The sequence below is a fragment of the Schistocerca serialis genome, chromosome 1 (assembly GCF_023864345.2).
Source record: "Schistocerca serialis cubense isolate TAMUIC-IGC-003099 chromosome 1, iqSchSeri2.2, whole genome shotgun sequence".
NCBI lineage: Eukaryota > Metazoa > Arthropoda > Insecta > Orthoptera > Acrididae > Schistocerca > Schistocerca serialis.
This window is the reverse complement of record NC_064638.1, coordinates 47,371,638-47,389,497: the sequence shown is the minus strand read 5'-3', so window position 1 is coordinate 47,389,497 and position 17,860 is coordinate 47,371,638. Positions and strand designations below refer to the sequence as shown.

At 41.2% G+C, this 17,860-nt stretch overlaps 1 protein-coding gene across 1 annotated transcript in view; it reads left to right on the top strand.

Annotated features, from left to right (window-relative positions):
• The first annotated feature begins 5,464 nt into the window (after positions 1–5,464).
• LOC126453249 (uncharacterized) overlaps positions 5,465–17,860 on the top strand; it is a 41,457-nt gene continuing 29,061 nt past the window's right edge. The window contains exon 1 of the mRNA XM_050091159.1: positions 5,465–5,483. Within this exon, the coding sequence (XP_049947116.1) occupies positions 5,465–5,483 (19 nt within the window). The remainder of the gene's footprint in view (positions 5,484–17,860) is intronic.

The window sequence follows — 17,860 nt, the reverse complement described above, 5'->3', positions numbered from 1 at the left end:
GACCTATACACAAGTGAATATTCTTCCTGTAGCATGAGATCCCCTCCACAATATAGCATTCACACTAAATGCAGCACCACTTTCTTCAAAATGTGGGCATACGGCCCTCTACTGAGGAAGCATTCATGCTCCTCTCGGGGGAAACCAACGCCCCCTACGGGGGAAGCCTACGCCCCCTACGGGGGAAACCAACGCCCCCAGGAAACTGACAATCGGCTAGTACTACCTGTTGTCACCACTTATTTGGCATTATGTCTGGACCCTCGCGGCTGCTAAAGTACTGTTTGGTCTTGGTAAGACAACTTATCTGTGAAAAGTACATTTTTACACATTGCATTCAGATGGAGCTCTGTGGCTGCCAGCCAGTGTAACACATTTCCTCACCGAGTTCCTGTTTTATAGTGGATCATTGTGCGTGCAGTACAGCTTTCCTTGGCCCTCAGTGAACTGCATCATTGGAAGTGGGAAGTTGGTCACTCACTACAACTACTTCGTATCTAGGGGAGGGATTAGTTGGCTCTTACAGGCAAGCTATGTGTTATCCTGCTGTGTGCTCAGTATCTTGAGCCACGCATTCTGCTGATAGTGCCTCCTTCAACAAATTTCTTTAAAATTCTGTTTACAGTAGGGGTAGACTTCTGACATTCCAAAGATTCATCAATCACACAGGTTGATATTTTATCCAAAGTTCCCAATACTCAGGCAACTTCCATTCCCATAGTCACCCTTGGGGGTGAATTTGTATAGCTTTAAAAATGCACGTTACTACCCCTTAATATTTGTCATGTCAACACAGGATACATAGAAATTCACGACTCTGCCAGATATGTGACAAGCATGGATGGAAAGCCAAATCATCTGCATACTGCAGACGTTTGCTGAACCCTGCACAGCTTACACTGAGGACAAGCCACATATTTGAACAAAATGTCCTTAAACATTTTTGCCATTTATCAGCATGACAAGAGAGAAATCAGCATTTGACTAATATGCCATTTCTGATGACTAACACCTCTGACAATACCTCAGTTACAGTCATCCACTCACAAGCAGCACCACAGGAACATCACAGTCAAGCAAAATTTAATGGTTTGAGTTGGAGCCAGGACATGGGTAACAACAACCAAAGGTGTATTCATTTATTTCTTATGTCTGTTACTTGTAATTAGGGTCTCAGTGATGTTCTAAGACCTTCCATGACATCTTCCAGTGATCTGTGCTGGCTGGGCTGTTTTGAGGGAAGAGACCAAACTGCGAGGTCATCGGTCTCATCAGTTTAGGGAAGGATGGGGAAGGAAGTCAGCCGTGCCCTTTCATAGGAACCATCTCGTCATTTGCCTGGAGTGATTTAGGGAAATCGCACTGATCTGTGCCCGCAACTATTGTTGCTATGATGGTCTAACACAAGACTGCAACTCACCTCACCATCATCTTCCTTATCTTCCCCTTCTACCTGTTCCCTTTTTCAAGCACGATATGCAGTACACTAGGACTCCCATACAAGACAAACATTGTGTGATGAAAACCTGAATAGTATTGTAAACCCCGTGAAGAAATTTTATCTCTTTTTGCTGTAGAAATGTTTGTGGAAGTGCACTTCACAATGTTGATATTGTGCTGGACTATATACAAGCACTGTAATGGAAAGTGAAGTTATACTTTGGCACATGTGACAGATGAGATCTGATGGAATATGATCAAATGTTTTGTTGCAACACTTGGCTTACCTAGGCCTGCAACTGGATGATACTGTGAATCTTTAGTTTTACTGTTTCTATTCTTTGCCATGAGGTCTGGTTTGTGTTCAAATAATTATATCAAACTTGGCACCCATTCTACATCTACATCAGTAAAGGCACATAAGTGAGTACTTAAGATGCCAGCATCCGAGTTCAAATGCATCTGGAAGCTTTTAATTGTTGGCATTCTTTTTTCTGGTAGTTCATAATAGATCTAATAGATCATAGTTAATATTCTCTGACAAGTAGCTGACCCAGTAATGTTGATAACTAATTTGATAATGCTGCCTGCCCATTCATTAGAGCTTTAATGGCTGTATGTAGGTGCAAAAGTACATCATTATTTGTTCACACTTTGTCAAAGTACTCTGGGAAATTTTAACCACTGCTTTAAACATTTAAGGATGGTAAGTATTAAGTGTGGTTGTAGTAGTGTGTAATATTTCTTATCATGAACTGTTAAAGGTATCATGTTTCATTCTGTCTTTTAAGAAGAGCTCTTCAAATGTTGCTTTTGTTGTTGGTTATTTTCTCTATCATAAAACATTATAACTTTCATGACTTTAGCTACAGGTAGTTTAATAAATGTATCTGAAACAGAGTGAAGCCCATACGCAACAAGAGCAGCTATTTCATTACTCAGACACTCAATTCCATTATTTGCATAAATGTCCAAAACATCTGTCTCTCTTTCTAGTGAATTTGCAAAAACAATTAAAAAATGGAAATGTGTAGCTTTGAACTCTGCACCTTCAGGTTACCATGCAATGCTTCTATCATTTCACCATGGAGAATGGATTTGGGAAGAGCAGGTAATTTTGAGGCCTTAACCTTCATTCCAAAACATGCAGAGATGTATTTTCAAGCTGCAAAATGAAGAATACGAGTGGCAGTGGAATACAAAAAACTTGTTGGTAAAACTGGTCTTCCATTCTTAGTTGCTTGAATGGTAGACAGTGAGCACTTAGAATCTGAATGCCAATAAATATACTAAGGCTAAGAGTGTGCTTATGTCAGTGATTTGAACCTTCTGAGAGTCAGGTCTATAACCTATGCAGTTAAGTAAGCGATCACTTGCATATGGGGCATACATGAATACTGAGTATCAGACACCTCACATTTACCACACCAATGACACTCATCTCCCCGAGATCAATCCCTGGTCTGGTTTTTATGGCACTATTGCCAAATGGTCTGATCTTTTCTGGCTTTTGTCTAATAAGGCACAATTGTTTATTTGCTGATGAGTGTACACTGACCCCTACCTCAGCACCTCAATGCCTCCAGCCATCACAATTCTTCAGAAATGAATTTAACAATACCATGGAAGGCACAGAGGCATGACAAAAAAAAAAAAAAAAAAAACTGTAAGAAAGTGAGCTCTCAGTGAACAAGGCCTCTGTTATATATAGATAACATACACTCACATACTCACGCAAATGCAACTCTCACACACGTGATCACACTCTCTGGCAGCTGAAGCCAGGCTGCGAGCAGTTGCACATGATGAGACAGGCAATCATGTGGGGGTAAGGAGGAGGCTGGGACAGGGTGTGGGAGGGTAACAGGGTAGGGGTGGGCAACAGTAGACTGCTGGAGATGACCTGCAGGAGACAGGACATAATAAGGTTAAAGGCAATAGCAAAGAGGGTCACACTCAAAACAGTACCCTGAGGCACACCAACTTCCTGGTAAAGGTGTCTGTTAAGGCAGTACCAACATTCCTTGAAAAATCAATACTTTAAAAATACCTGAAGGACATGGGGCATGTGGCCTCAGAAGTGCCACATGTAGAGAGATCAAGAATACCCATCCTTCAGAAGGTGTTTCAGGCTTTCTGCAAATTTAAAAACACTGGCAGTGTCTGATATATCCACAGAAAACCATTCGCGACACACGTTGACAAAGTGATGAGATGGTCAGCTGCAGGACGGCCTGATCAAAATCCGCACAGTACAGTGGTCAGTGAATTGCCACACTAGTCACTATACCAGCCAGGCATGAATTACATGTTTCATCAGTTTGCAAACACAGCTTGTGGGAGAAATGGGGCAGTAACTAGAAGGAAGGTATTTTTCCGTACTGGGCTTGGGTATGGGTATGGGAATGACAGTGTCTTTATGCTGGCATCTGGCAAACGGCGCCCTCTGCCCAGATGCAGTTGTACATAAGAAAGAGCAAGTGCTTGCCCACAAAAGAAAGGTTTAGGAACATCTGAATGCAAACATCGTCCAGCACTGTGTTGGAGGATCGATAGGAAGTGAGAGCAAGTTCTCGCCCCCTCATACTAAAGGCAGCTTGTAGCACTCGCTAATCTGCCAAAATAAGGGTACTACCCAAGCCTCCTCCACTTGTTTCTGGTGGAGGAAGGCAGAATGATAGTGGGTGGAGCTTGAAATCTCCGCAGAATAGCAGCCCAATGGATCTTGGTCCTGCAGGGCCCATACAACAGATGAGGTAGTGGAAATGTTAGAAGAACTAGTTAAGGAAATCTAGCTAGATTTTTGCTATCCTGAAGGGTGCAACGACACTGTGCATGCAACTGTTCATAATGAATGCAGTTTGCCATCATAGAATGATGGTTAAAAACATGGAGAACACATCTCTGCATGTGAGTTGAGTCACAACACAGCTCAGTCGATCAAGGCACTGGGACATGGCACAGTAAAGATGAAGGGCGAGAATGGAATATTGTGTGGTGGTAATGATGGCATTTGTAAGATATTCTACCTGGCCATCACAACTGGAGAAATTATGTTACTCAAAGGGTGCCAGGGAACAGTAAATCTCGAGTCATCCCTAGAAAGTTGCCTTTTGGGTGTGCATATATGTGGGGTAGGAGTCAGAAAATGGATAGCAAATGGTAAATGGTTGCTCGAGTATGTACTAGAGACGTTGATGAGATGATGGGCAAATTGGGCAGTGCAGGAGATTTCCAGATATGGGTAGGAGTGCATGTAGTATAAAAGGAAGATGGGTACTCCCACGATAAGGCAAATGAGGTTAAGGTGACTGAGAAGTTCAGCCTAGAGAGACCTCTCTGTCAGGTTCTGGGAGATTTCCAAAGGGAATGGTGTGCATTACAGTCAACGAGCAGCAGAAAGGGGTGAGGGAGTTGGCCAGAAAGCTGGATGAAGAGTGTCCATGACACCAAATGACTGAGGGATGTAAACAGTACATATGGAAAAGTTCAGGAGAGGAAGTAAAATGCAGACAGGAATAGCTTCAAGCTGGGTAGTCAGGGAGAAAGGTTGACTTTGAACGTCCTTCCATATGAGCAGCATGACTCCCCTCTCTCCTCCTACGATATGGAATGCCATCCTTGGGGAGAGTTAGTCAAAGCAGACTGGGAAGAAATACAAAAGCTCAAATTAGTCTTGAGGATGCAATTTTGTTTCCTGCAGGCAGAGAACTAGCAGAGGCTGCGATTCCAAGAGCAGCCGCAAGTCATCTTTTTGGATTGAAGGCAACTAATATTCCATTGGAATAATGTCATGATTAGGAAAGAGGAGGAGGAAAGAGATGGAGAGGTGGCACCTCAGCGGCCATTCCTGTGTTACATTCTTGACTGCATTTACATAAACTTATGGCTCCTCTTTTTTGGTTTCTTAAACATTTTATTTTATCTGACACATTCCTGACCTTTAAGATTTGTGCCACATATTGGTCCTAAACAACAAGATGTATGAAAAAGAAACCACTTACTGGATAAAGGACTGTTTGCCATGGTCATGGGAGCTGGAAGTAAGTCAATGCAAGATCTGAAAGATCACAAGAATGATCATTCAATTCTGTTAAATGTACCAGAGACCTATATTAATGTTACTGAAAGCAAATCCCTAACAACAAAAGTAACTAAACAGTTACTTTGAAATCACTCTGCACAATTTGTGATGCACGTGCTTAAGTACACTAAGGTAGTTTTATTGAATTACTAATCAACATCTGTCAAACACAACAAACACTATGACAAGTATACCTCTCAAAGTAGTTTACTTGGTAGTTATTTCACAAGCAGGAAAGTATTTTCAGAAGAGTTTAGGAAGTATGACAGGTCATGAATGTATGGAGGAGAATGAGTCTGATATCATTCTAGAAAGGTATTTTGAAACGTGTTTGCGATTCCGAGTACCTGTCATTTCGGTTTGTGATATTTGCTCAAAAATGGAGAAATCTCAGTTCCCAACTGCAGTCAGTAAGCATTTTAGACAACAGTAAGTGGTAAGTGTCGATTTTAAGGAATATTTATTGTCATGTTTAATGAGTATCAACTATGGTGTAACACATCGCTTTAGTAAAGGTGTACATCTCACAATGTCTATAGTACCGATGAACAATGGTCACCACCACAAAGTGATTTTTTTTTTAATTCAAATGATTGCCTTAGACTTTTATACCCTTCTCTGTTGTGCATAATGTGGTGTCACCGCCAGACACCACACTTGCTAGGTGGTAGCCTTTAAATCGGCCGCGGTCCGGTAGTATACGTCGGACCCACGTGTCGCCACTATCAGTGATTGCAGACCGAGCGCCACCACACGGCAGGTCTAGAGAGACTTCCTAGCACTCGCCCCAACTGTACAACCGTCTTTATAGTGTTGGTTCACTGACAAAATACGCTCTCATTTGCCGAGACGATAGTTTAGCATAGCCTTCAGCTACTTCATTTGCTACGACCTAGCAAGGCGCCCATATCAGTTACTATTGATATTGTGAATCATGTACCATCAAGACAGACGTTCATCATTAATGGATTAAAGTTAAGTATTCCACCAGCTAAGTCAGTTTTTCTAAATTCTAATTTCCTTGTCCTGTTCCAGACATCATGCCAGCCTGCGTGAGTTAAAACGCATGCATTTTGGCCTCCTCTAGTAACACCTGCCAACCACAACACACAAAATCTAGTGGAGATTGATGCAGCATATCTGCAGGGTGGGATAACAATAATTAGTTTATCGTTCTTCACAGTTTATGATGATTTCAGTGTTTTATTCTACACTCCTGGAAATTGAAATAAGAACACCGTGAATTCATTGTCCCAGGAAGGGGAAACTTTATTGACACATTCCTGGGGTCAGATACATCACATGATCACACTGACAGAACCACAGGCACATAGAGACAGGCAACAGAGCATGCACAATGTCGGCACTAGTACTATGTATATCCACCTTTCGCAGCAATGCAGGCTGCTATTCTCCCATGGAGACGATCGTAGAGATGCTGCATGTAGTACTGTGGAACGGCTTGCCATGCCATTTCCACCTGGCGCCTCAGTTGGACCAGCGTTCGTGCTGGACATGCAGACTGCGTGAGACGACGCTTCATCCAGTCCCAAACATGCTCAATGGGGGACAGATCCGGAGATCTTGCTGGCCAGGGTAGTTGACTTACACCTTCTAGAGCACGTTGGGTGGCACGGGATACATGCGGACGTGCAATGTCCTGTTGGAACAGCAAGTTCCCTTGCCGGTCTAGGAATGGTAGAACGATGGGTTCGATGACGGTTTGGATGTACCGTGCACTATTCAGTGTCCCCTCGATGATCACCAGTGGTGTACGGCCAGTGTAGGAGATCGCTCCCCACACCATGATGCCGGGTGTTGGCCCTGTGTGCCTCGCTCGTATGCAGTCCTGATTGTGGCGCTCACCTGCACGGCGCCAAACATGCATACGACCATCATTGGCACCAAGGCAGAAGCGACTCTCATCGCTGAAGACGATACGTCTCCATTCGTCCCTCCATTCACGCCTGTCGCGACATCATTGGAGGCGGGCTGCACGATGTTGGGGCGTGAGCGGAAGACGGCCTAACGGTGTGCGGGACCGTAGCCCAGCTTCATGGAGATGGTTGTGAATGGTCCTCGCCGATACCCCAGGAGCAACAGTGTCCCTAATTTGCTGGGAAGTGGCGGTGCGGTCCCCTACGGCACTGCGTAGGATCCTACGGTCTTGGCGTGCATTCGTGCGTCGCTGCGGTCCGGTCCCAGGTCGACAGGCACATGCACCTTCCGCCGACCATTGGCGACAACATCGATGTACTGTGGAGACCTCACGCCCCACGTGTTGAGCAATTCGGCGGTACGTCCACCCGGCCTCCCGCATGCCCACTATACGCCCTCGCTCAAAGTCCGTCAACTGCACATACGGTTCACGTCCACGCTGTCGCGGCATGCTACCAGTGTTAAAGACTGCGATGGATCTCCGTATGCCACAGCAAACTGGCTGACACTGACGGCGGCGGTGCACAAATGCTGCGCAGCTAGCGCCATTCGACGGCCAACACCGTGGTTCTTGGTGTGTCCGCTGTGCCGCGCGTGTAATCATTGCTTGTACAGCCCTCTCGCAGTGGCCGGAGCAAGTATGGTTGGTCTGACACACCGGTGTCAATGAGTTCTTTTTTCCATTTCCAGGAGTGTATCATGATGATGATGATACCTGGTTAGGGGGCACTCAATGGCGTGGTTATCAGCATGCACACAAATCCCCAAATTTTACATGGTCCAGCCATGCCACTTTCACAAATGATGATGGCAACACAAACAACCAGTCCATGGGTTTATTCCTTGCTGTCTCATTCTTGTTCAGCTATGTGCCTTCCCCCTAGAACTGTCAGCATCATGACAACTGCCATTACATCAGGAGAACGAAGATGAAGTCGAGCTGTCAGTAAGATTCTGTACACTAACCAATGACACATGACTTGACATTAATAATTAAAGAGAGTTACTTGTTTTAAATTAAGAGCCAGTATATGAGTGGTCTTTGAGATATTTTTTGGTTCATTTAGCAAGTAATTTAGACTTGAGATAGCATTTCAGTTAACAGTGCTAAAGAAGTTGCAAAGTTTGTGATGTCAGGAAACAGACTGCCATGGGAGATGCAATGAGACTGAAATGGAGATGAATAGGATATTAATAAAGGAGTTTATTTGATTAAGCAAGTTGGTAGTGTGCAGAGTAGCTCAGAATAGGAGAAAGTATTTTAACGGTTCAAAGCCCTGAGCTGAAGAAATATGTCCTCACCCTGGGAGGAGGACAGGAAGCAGTGTGGGTTTCATTACATGCCACAGAACCAAACTTTATATGCTACTGGTGAAAATCACACTTGCTCTGCCAGTCTCATACGTGCATCCACTACTTTCACTCACCTGAGCGATGGGGCGCGTGCCTTCCTCCTCAGCAGGGCCTGATTGACAAAAAAAGAATTTGCGTGTTAATATAAAAAATTCTTTATCTGCACAAGTAAAACAAACTAGTGATAAACTAAGTGTGTTTCAACATGACCTGATAAAGAACAGAATCAATTGTTTCTATCTTTTAGAAAAAGTACGGATCAGTGTATAATTGAGCATCTAATCTACTCAATTATAAACAACCATCAATATTACCAAGTTCCAGAAAGCCAGAACTTTATTCCGGTTGCACGCTTGCTATCTGAAGACAGGCAGGGACAAATAAATGTTTATTGTCATCATTTCACATAATTATTGATCAAATTTTAAAATCTGCTTAATAAAACATACAATCTTATGTTACACAGTTAACACAGTGTCACGTTTAACATTTAGGAACTGTGTGTAAACTTGTTTATGCACCTTCACTAATTGCATTCATGTACCGACACTATATTCATCCAGTATTTGGCAATGAGAGCACTTAGTGATTTGCAGAAAACTTCACCATAATTTTAAATTATCATCAATTTCTCTCACAGATACCCCACAGAAAGTAATAGCAAAAATGTTTATCACTTACCACATTTTTGCTGTTTGTGCAGTAATAATGCCACATCAAACACATTCAATGTAACACTCCTTTCTTTACTTACAGATGGGTACAAGTAGTGAGGAGAATGAGTGGCAGGTGAGGCAGATTATTTCTCAGGTGGATATTTTGTAGAGGTGAGACAGAAAGAAAATCTGATGCGTATGGGAACAGGATGGATTAGGAGACATAATAGGAATGAGGTGGAAGTGGGTTGTGTAGCATCTGGCTGGTGCTTTACAATCCTGCGTTACGCCACACAACAGAGGTATGTCAGTTGCTGGCATCTTAACAGGCTTGAAACTGAAACTCACCCTCAGTGCAGCGGATCTTGCCAATGACAGACACTGCACGGTTTCCACCCTGGAGCCATGCGACACTGGACAACTTAACAGTATTTCTCCGCTACATAGCCTTTGTAGGGGAATGTACAGTGGCTCACCAGCCAACCCAAGTTCCACACTCGACATCAACTATCTACTTTGGAATGCATGACTATATTAATAAGAATGCGGCCCACAATATTGGCATTGCCAGTGCTACCTACAGCAGTGTTTGTCAGTTGTTACAGACAGAGTGCTCAACTGGAAGCTTCAAGAATAGTTTTCATATTAGTGGCAATCTTTTCATGCATCAGGGCATTCTCTTCCTTGCCTTCATCAGAAAGTTGTTTCATTTGCTTCATGTTGGCATGTACCATCTGTGCCACAATGAAACACTCTTCCTCTTGTCCACTCAGGAACATCTCTCTTCTAGTGCTTTTATAATTCCTTTTTTGTCTCTGGAAGCTTTTTACCAGTGTCCTGTGATCCATTAGGTAGCCTTCATCTCTGTGTTCAAGTGCTTCTGCATAGTGTTTGAACGGTTTTGCTCCGTGTTCAAATGCCTTGTGCCACTTCTTTCTTTCATCCTGGTATCTTTCTGCCTGCACCATTCCACATCATCATCCCTCCTTACTGATGTCTTGGCCCAATTTCTGTATTTTTCTTCCAGGTGTGTGCCTCATGGATGACACTGCCATCTCCTCCATGGGGATGACAGTTCATACTTTTGGCTGCTGTTACAGTCAAAACTTTTCCTCTGAGCACAGCAACATTGGAATCTAGGACATCATCAGTGCAGCTTGCAGTGCTCAGCTTAGCTCATATTAGTGACAACCTTACAGCATATCAGGAGTATTTTTATGTTGCTTGCCCTAGGAAGCTGTTTCACTTGCCCAACATTATCATGTGCCTCCTGTGTTGCAATGATGTTCTAATGTTCATGGCTACCTGAGCACATCTCTCTCCATGTGCATGGATCATCCACATTAGGTGGGACATATGACCACGAGTGTGGGTGGCAGATGGGGCAAGGCAGCTCCCTGCTGGACTCCCTGTAGAGAGGTGAGGCAGAAAGATGAACAGATTGGTCTGGGATCAAACTGTAGTGAAAGTCTTGATGGGAAATATTTTATGAACAAAGGTACTGGCACCAGAGACAAATCTAGTGAACAGGAAGTGATACTGTATTATCAGCCATTCTCTCCAAAAGCATTGACACATACATCCCAAATGCTTCAGTTGTTTTCACTCTACTATACACTCCCAGCACCTTCATTTCAGAGGTGATCAGCTTTCATATGTTATGAAGTAGATCATAGAAACCTTATTTCTGCTGACTGTATTCTTCATAACCACCCTCCCCGTAATTCAAAAGACAGCTCCATAAATAATTGTAAACAACTAATTCCAAGAAACTATTGAGACATTCAAGACAAAATAAGGAAAAGAAAACAAATGTCTCCAGTACGCTATCTCATGAGAAAGAAGAAAAACAGTACATCAAAAGAACAGTATCTGTACATTTGTGGTGGTAGATTTCCAACTACAGTCACGATTTTTATATGATTCTCATTAATAAAGACATGCATTAATTTTAGTTACAAGACACAGACATCAGTTTTCTTCAAGAATGAGTTATCAGTGAAAATACATGTCAAATAGTATATACCTAGCAAATAATGTAACAAAGATAAATATTATCTACACTGTCTTTGCCATCCACAATTAAGCCAAAGATAGGAAGCTCCTTCTACAAAACATACTGTACTCACTTCTGTACCAACAAAGAAAAAACACATTCAAGCATCACCTGTCAGCTTATGGGTTCTAATTGTACATAAACTGAACAACAGATTACAGTACACAATGAAATGGGACATTCCTATGGTTGTGCAGATTCTGTAACAAACATTTTGGCAGGACCTTTATGTCTGATTGAACACAGAAAGGTTAAGGGAGCCCCTGAAAATGTTAGTATCAAATAACTTATGGTAGTGCTGAACGCATCAGCTATAATCATTTATAAACTAGATTCACACCCCAAAATTTCCATTTAAGTTACTACCCTAATAGGTTGTACAAAAAGGTTCAGTTTTGAAATACAAATCATCCTCTGTTTCTTCTACTCACATCATTCATTCATTCATTCATTCATTCATTCATTGGAGTCCCACTGTTTGATTAAGCCTCTTCCCTGGCTTCTCCTGGTATTCTGGTCTCAAGCTACAGGCATTGCAGCTTGTAGTCCATGTAGCCTGATATCCACTCAATGCCTCTCACCAGACTGTCACCTCAATGTTCCCCCCACTCACCTCTCTAGGATAGGAGCATGTAATTGTCTTATCCTATCTGTCACTCACTCCATCACTACATTTGTCACTCATCTCCACTACCTCCCCACTACGTCTCCTACTCCTGCCTGTTCCCTGTCCATTTTTCTGTTTCCTTTTCCCTCCCTGTAATTCTCAGCACACATATTTCCACAGCTATATAGGTAAACTTTGTATTTCTGTAAGTCAGTAAATACTCGCCCCAAATCAAAGTCCTCAATATTCAAAAACATAAATATAATAAAATATATTGTGATTTCTGGATTCTAATTCAATTGTGTATGGTGGACTGACTAAGGGGTTGCAGAAATCGCATAGATAAGATCTATAAACCCACTATCCAATCAAAATACATGGGCACCCTTATGTAATGGGCAACTGAGCATTTTAATTCAATGAGAGGTGGAGCTACTATTATAGGAAGTGAAATGATAATTAAATGGACACCCTAGCTGCAAACAGGCAGTGATGTACTTCATTGGGGAAATGTTGAAAATGTGTGCCCCGACCGGTACTCGAACCCGGGATCTCCTGCTTACATGGCAGACGCTCCATCCATTTAATCATCATTTCATTTCTAGCAAAGCTGCATAGTTATCCATGGCAATTGTTCTTTCGGCAACAGATACTGCCGTCATATATATTATAGGAAGTGGCAGGTAATACTGTTTTGTAGGCAGAATTCATCAGTCAGGGATTTGAGTACACTGAACATGGAATTTTCTTTGCATTACACCTGAATAATTAACACAGGAATGCATTTCAGCCCTTCCAAACTTGCCCAAGTCAGCTGTCAGCGATGTGACAGTTAAGTGAAAATGTGAAGGAACAACCAATGCTACATGAAGTCCAGGCACACACAGTATGCTGATGGACAAGTGCTTCTATCATTGTGGTAGGAAATAGTAAAAACTAGCTTGCAGTTAGCTGCTGCAGTCACTCTTCAGTTTTGAAGTGCAGCTAGGAGTCCGCTAAGGAAATGGCTGTGTACAGGGAGTTAGAAAAACTGGTTAAGTGGCTGAGCAGCTTCTGGAAACAACATTTCTGTTCAACATAAAGTCACACTGACTGTAGCATAAAAACCCATGACTCCTGTTGAGTGGATGAGTGGAAACGAGATTTGGAGTGACAAACAGTGCTATACTCCGTGGGTATCTGACGGAAGAATTTGAATAGAGTGACTACTCAGTGAACATTATCCGCCATTAACTCTACTGCCAACAATGCAGTGCAGAGCAGGCAGTGTAACAATATGCAATTTCTCCTCTTTAACTTGTTCTCCCCTTATTGTACTTCAGGATATGATAAATACAGAAGGGTAAGTACATATTTGACAGTATTGTGTACTATACACAGCACAGGAACAGTTCACAGACAACGACTGATTTGATCAGCTCATCACTTGTACCTCTCATGGATCAGCATTGTTAGGCAAAGGCTTATAACCAGTGGCATTCCTGAAGAAGGCTTGCCTGCCGATGTTCCAACCTGAAAGCAATGGATCATCTTAGGGATTAGTCATAAATGGCATTTTCACTCCATACCCTGTGTCCAATATTTCTACCTTGTCTGGTATCAGCTATCAAGGAAGAATGGGCTGGCATCCACCCACAGAGATTTCGAAATGTCAAAGTGTCCCCAGAAGAGTTCAAGTCCTCATAAAGGAGAACACAAAATCTTAATGTCCACTAATAGGTGTCCAGATACATTTGATTCTCTAGTGTACAGAGGAGGAATGTAAGCCTGCCACAGTGGGCTCTTACTCTTACTCACCAGGTGACTTCGCTGCACCTGCAGTACTGGGTCCAGCCTCTGGTGACTGTAGCTGCTGCTGTTCTGCACTGCCTACTATTGTACACACAGAGAGTAAAATGTCTTTTAAGTACTTTATGCACTGCTTTAGTTAAGGCTGCAATTACATGTAAATTTACTCTTACTCACCAGGTGACTTCACTGCACGTATGTCCTCAGCCCCAGTACTGGTTCCAGGCTCGGGTGTCCGCAGCCGCTGTGGTTCTGCACTGGATACTATTGTACACACAGAGAGGAAAACAACTTTCAAGTACTTTATGTTCACTTTAGTGACATGCTCGTAAATTATGGCTGCAATTTAGGGTAAATTTTTCGTATTTTATCATGGAAAATGATGTACTGAGGCTATAACCAATCTCTGAAGCCATAGTTACAAAAAGAAATCCACATTCATGGCATATAGGAAAAAAAATTTTAAAAAACTTTGGACTGTGTTCACTGGGCGCCATGTTCACAGACTGTGCTTGTACGTACCACTCCAGAGGAGAGATGCACATATCAATGACTTCTTATCAATGAATGCCATTTTGAAAGAAGTTTTGTGTACACATTATGAAAAGAGCAATAGAAAATAACATGTCGAACATAAATGTACAGATATTGTTCATTAGTGTTATTTCTATTTTGTGTGTGGTGACTTACATCAGGGGACAATATGCACCTTCAGCACTGTACAGCTATCGCAGCAGCTTTGGGTGCCAAACTACATGTGTTAAAATAAGTATTCTGTGGAGTCACCACGCTGTCCTGTAAAGCAATAGGCTGCCGAAGGAGTTATTTCAACAACTGATGTATGTTGTGAGACACAGAAGAGGAACCTCAAAATTATTGTGAGTGTCTCTTTTATACTGAATGAAGGTGATCTTTTAGTGTAGTTCATGAGTGTGATGATGAAGGGAATAAATAATTTGTTTAGTCAAAAGCGACATAGTAAGTTATTTATTTAAATGTGATGCTTCAAAGGCATCAATTTTGAATTTTAAAGTAATTATAACAGAGTTTGAGAAGAAGTATAGAAGATAAGGTACAGAATATAATACATCATTGTATTAAATAATTACACCACATGACACCTGACTGCAGTGTTAGGGGACAAACAACATGAAAGGGAAGCTGTGTTGACAGAGGAGTGAGACAAGTGTCAGAGTGCTGCACAACTGAGTAAGCGAGCACAAAATGTGAGATCAGGAGACCACAGCCTAACTTGATAGGCTGAACACACCACCTGTCATAGACATGCACAGAAGTTGTGACTGAGCCTTATACAATGTACAGATATAGTTTAAGTCCTTTTGGTCACACATATTATAAACTTGCCAGTCAGTACTATAGGCAAAATGTCAAAGGTGGTGGTGTATGCATTTATCTAAATCCCAAGCTTAAATTTAAGTTAAGATATGAGGCTAAACCATTAATCATAGAAAAGAAAGTAATTGTTGCAGCAATTTGCAGATCACCATCTGGAGATACTGAAGTCTCTCTTAAGAATTTGGAAGAAATGCTCGACATTTTTCTCAAATGAGAACTCTGCCATAATTCTTTGTGGTGACTTTAATATTAATCTATTGGTCCAGAGTTCAGTAAAATACAAGTTTTTAGACATACTAAAAGCTTCAACTTGTTTCCCCACGTATCAGCTCCCACTAGAACAACAGATTCCAGTGAAAGCCTAATAAATAACATCTCAAATGTGGTCACACATGAAGTTGCAGTTACAAATGTGAATATAGGATTATCAGATCATAATGCACTAACCTTTAATCTCACTGCAACTCCCAAGGAGGGGAAAATAATAAGGAGTACAAACGATTTTTCTCTACTGAAAATTGTAATCGGTTCAAAAATAATGTTAAAAATGTAGTTTGGCCAGAGGTCTTGGCACAAACAAACACAAAAGATGCTTACAATACATTTGCTTCCACTTTTATGGCATACTTTGAAATGTGCTTCCCAAAAAAGCTTTTGAGTTACAGATCATCTGGATCCAAAGGGACCTGGAGTACATCCGGAATTAAAACATCAAGTGAAACCATGATATTACTAAGTTTAAAGTTAAAAACATGCCATGATCAGCAGTTTGTTGAGTATGTGAGAACATACAAACAGACTTACCGCAAAGTAATATCAAAAGCAAAATTATTAAGTAATGATAGATTAATAAGGCAGGCTAGTAACAAGTCCAGAATGATGAGGTAAAAAAAAAAGAAAAAAAATTTGGGTCAAACTAAAGAACAGGAAATCCATCTTAAAAATAATGAAAATATCCCCATAGAAAAAACGCCATGGCAAACAATGTAAACAATTATTTTGTTAATATTCCCCTTACTTTAAGCAACAATTAACAGTGATGTCTCCAATGGTAAATACCAGCATGATGGCAATCCCATCAGAGGAGCATTAAGTTCTAAAAGTCATTAAATGCTTGAAATCCAAATTGTCCTCTGGTTTGGATGATGTACCTGTATCAATAATTAAAAAATTGCTCCACGTGTTGTCGAGCCTATAGTGCACATAGCAAACTTGTCCCTTAGTGAAGAGTTATTTCCGGATAAAATAAAATCTCTAAAGTGATACCTCTACACAAAAATGGTGACAGACATAAAATAGAAAATTACCAACCTATATCTCTCCTCCCATACTTCTCCAAAATACTTGAGGAATTTATGAAAATCAGGGTTACAAAATATCTAGAAAAACAAACTAATAAATAACAGTCAACATGGCACAGTACAGAAACAGCCATATTGCACAGAAATAGTAAGAAATTTTGAGTCAAATAAACAGGTTGTTGGAATTAATCTAGATTTAGCCAAAGCCTTCAATACTGTGAACAATGTAATATTACTAGGGAAACTTGAAGCAATATGCATCAGGGGTACCGTTAAAAATTGGTTTGAATCCTATCTGCAAAACAGGTCACAAGTTGTTGAGCTGAGGTCATCCAAGAATCTTCACAATTTTAAACCCATATCTGAACCAAAACAAATTTAAATAGTTGTTTCTCAGGGCAGCATTCTGGGCCCATTGTTATTTCTAGTTTATATCAATGACATACAGGCTCCAGATAGCCCAGCCAAAATTCTACTATTTGCAGATGACACGAGTATCGTAATTAGTGATAAAAAAGAATCACTGTGTACTACAGCAGAAAAAATGCTCTCATACATACAGTCATGGTTTTATTCAAAAAGGGCTATCATGCTCCGATGTATTTACATCAGAGACGAAAATGGTAAAATAGGTCTAAGCAATAACCACACATGTAAATTACTAAGAAAGTACTTTGATCAATTCTTGAACTGTAGATAACTGAATTGTTACCTAGAATTTCCAGATATTTGATGAAAACATGGAAGCAGATCTACCACCTACAGCAAACAAACAAACAAACAAAAACCCTGAAAAACAACAAAGCCAGTGGAGAAGAAATAAAATCATCTCAACCATAACTGGTGTCAAGCAGAAATGACAACTAACCTTCAGATTATGTCTGAAGAAATATGGGAAACTGAAAATATTCCAGAAGACTGGAAAGTGGCTCCTATCCATCCTGTGCACAAAAAAGTCATAGGCATTATCTAAATAATTGCACAGGTATATATCTGTTGCCAGTGGGCTGTATTATATTTTTAACAATATTACTAAACAAGGTAGAAGTAACACTTGACAGCCATTTGGGAGAATATCAGAGTGGATTTAGAAAGATCGAATCTGGCTCAGAACAGAATTTCAACTTTTAGTCCATACGAATTTTAAGACATAGTTTTAACATTTACAGGTTTCAGAAAAGCATTTGATTGACAGGTAAACAGTGGGTAAAGTGACTCAAGAACTTGGCATTACACTAAACTAGCAAACCTTATTCGTGAAACACCCACGCACTGAAGCAT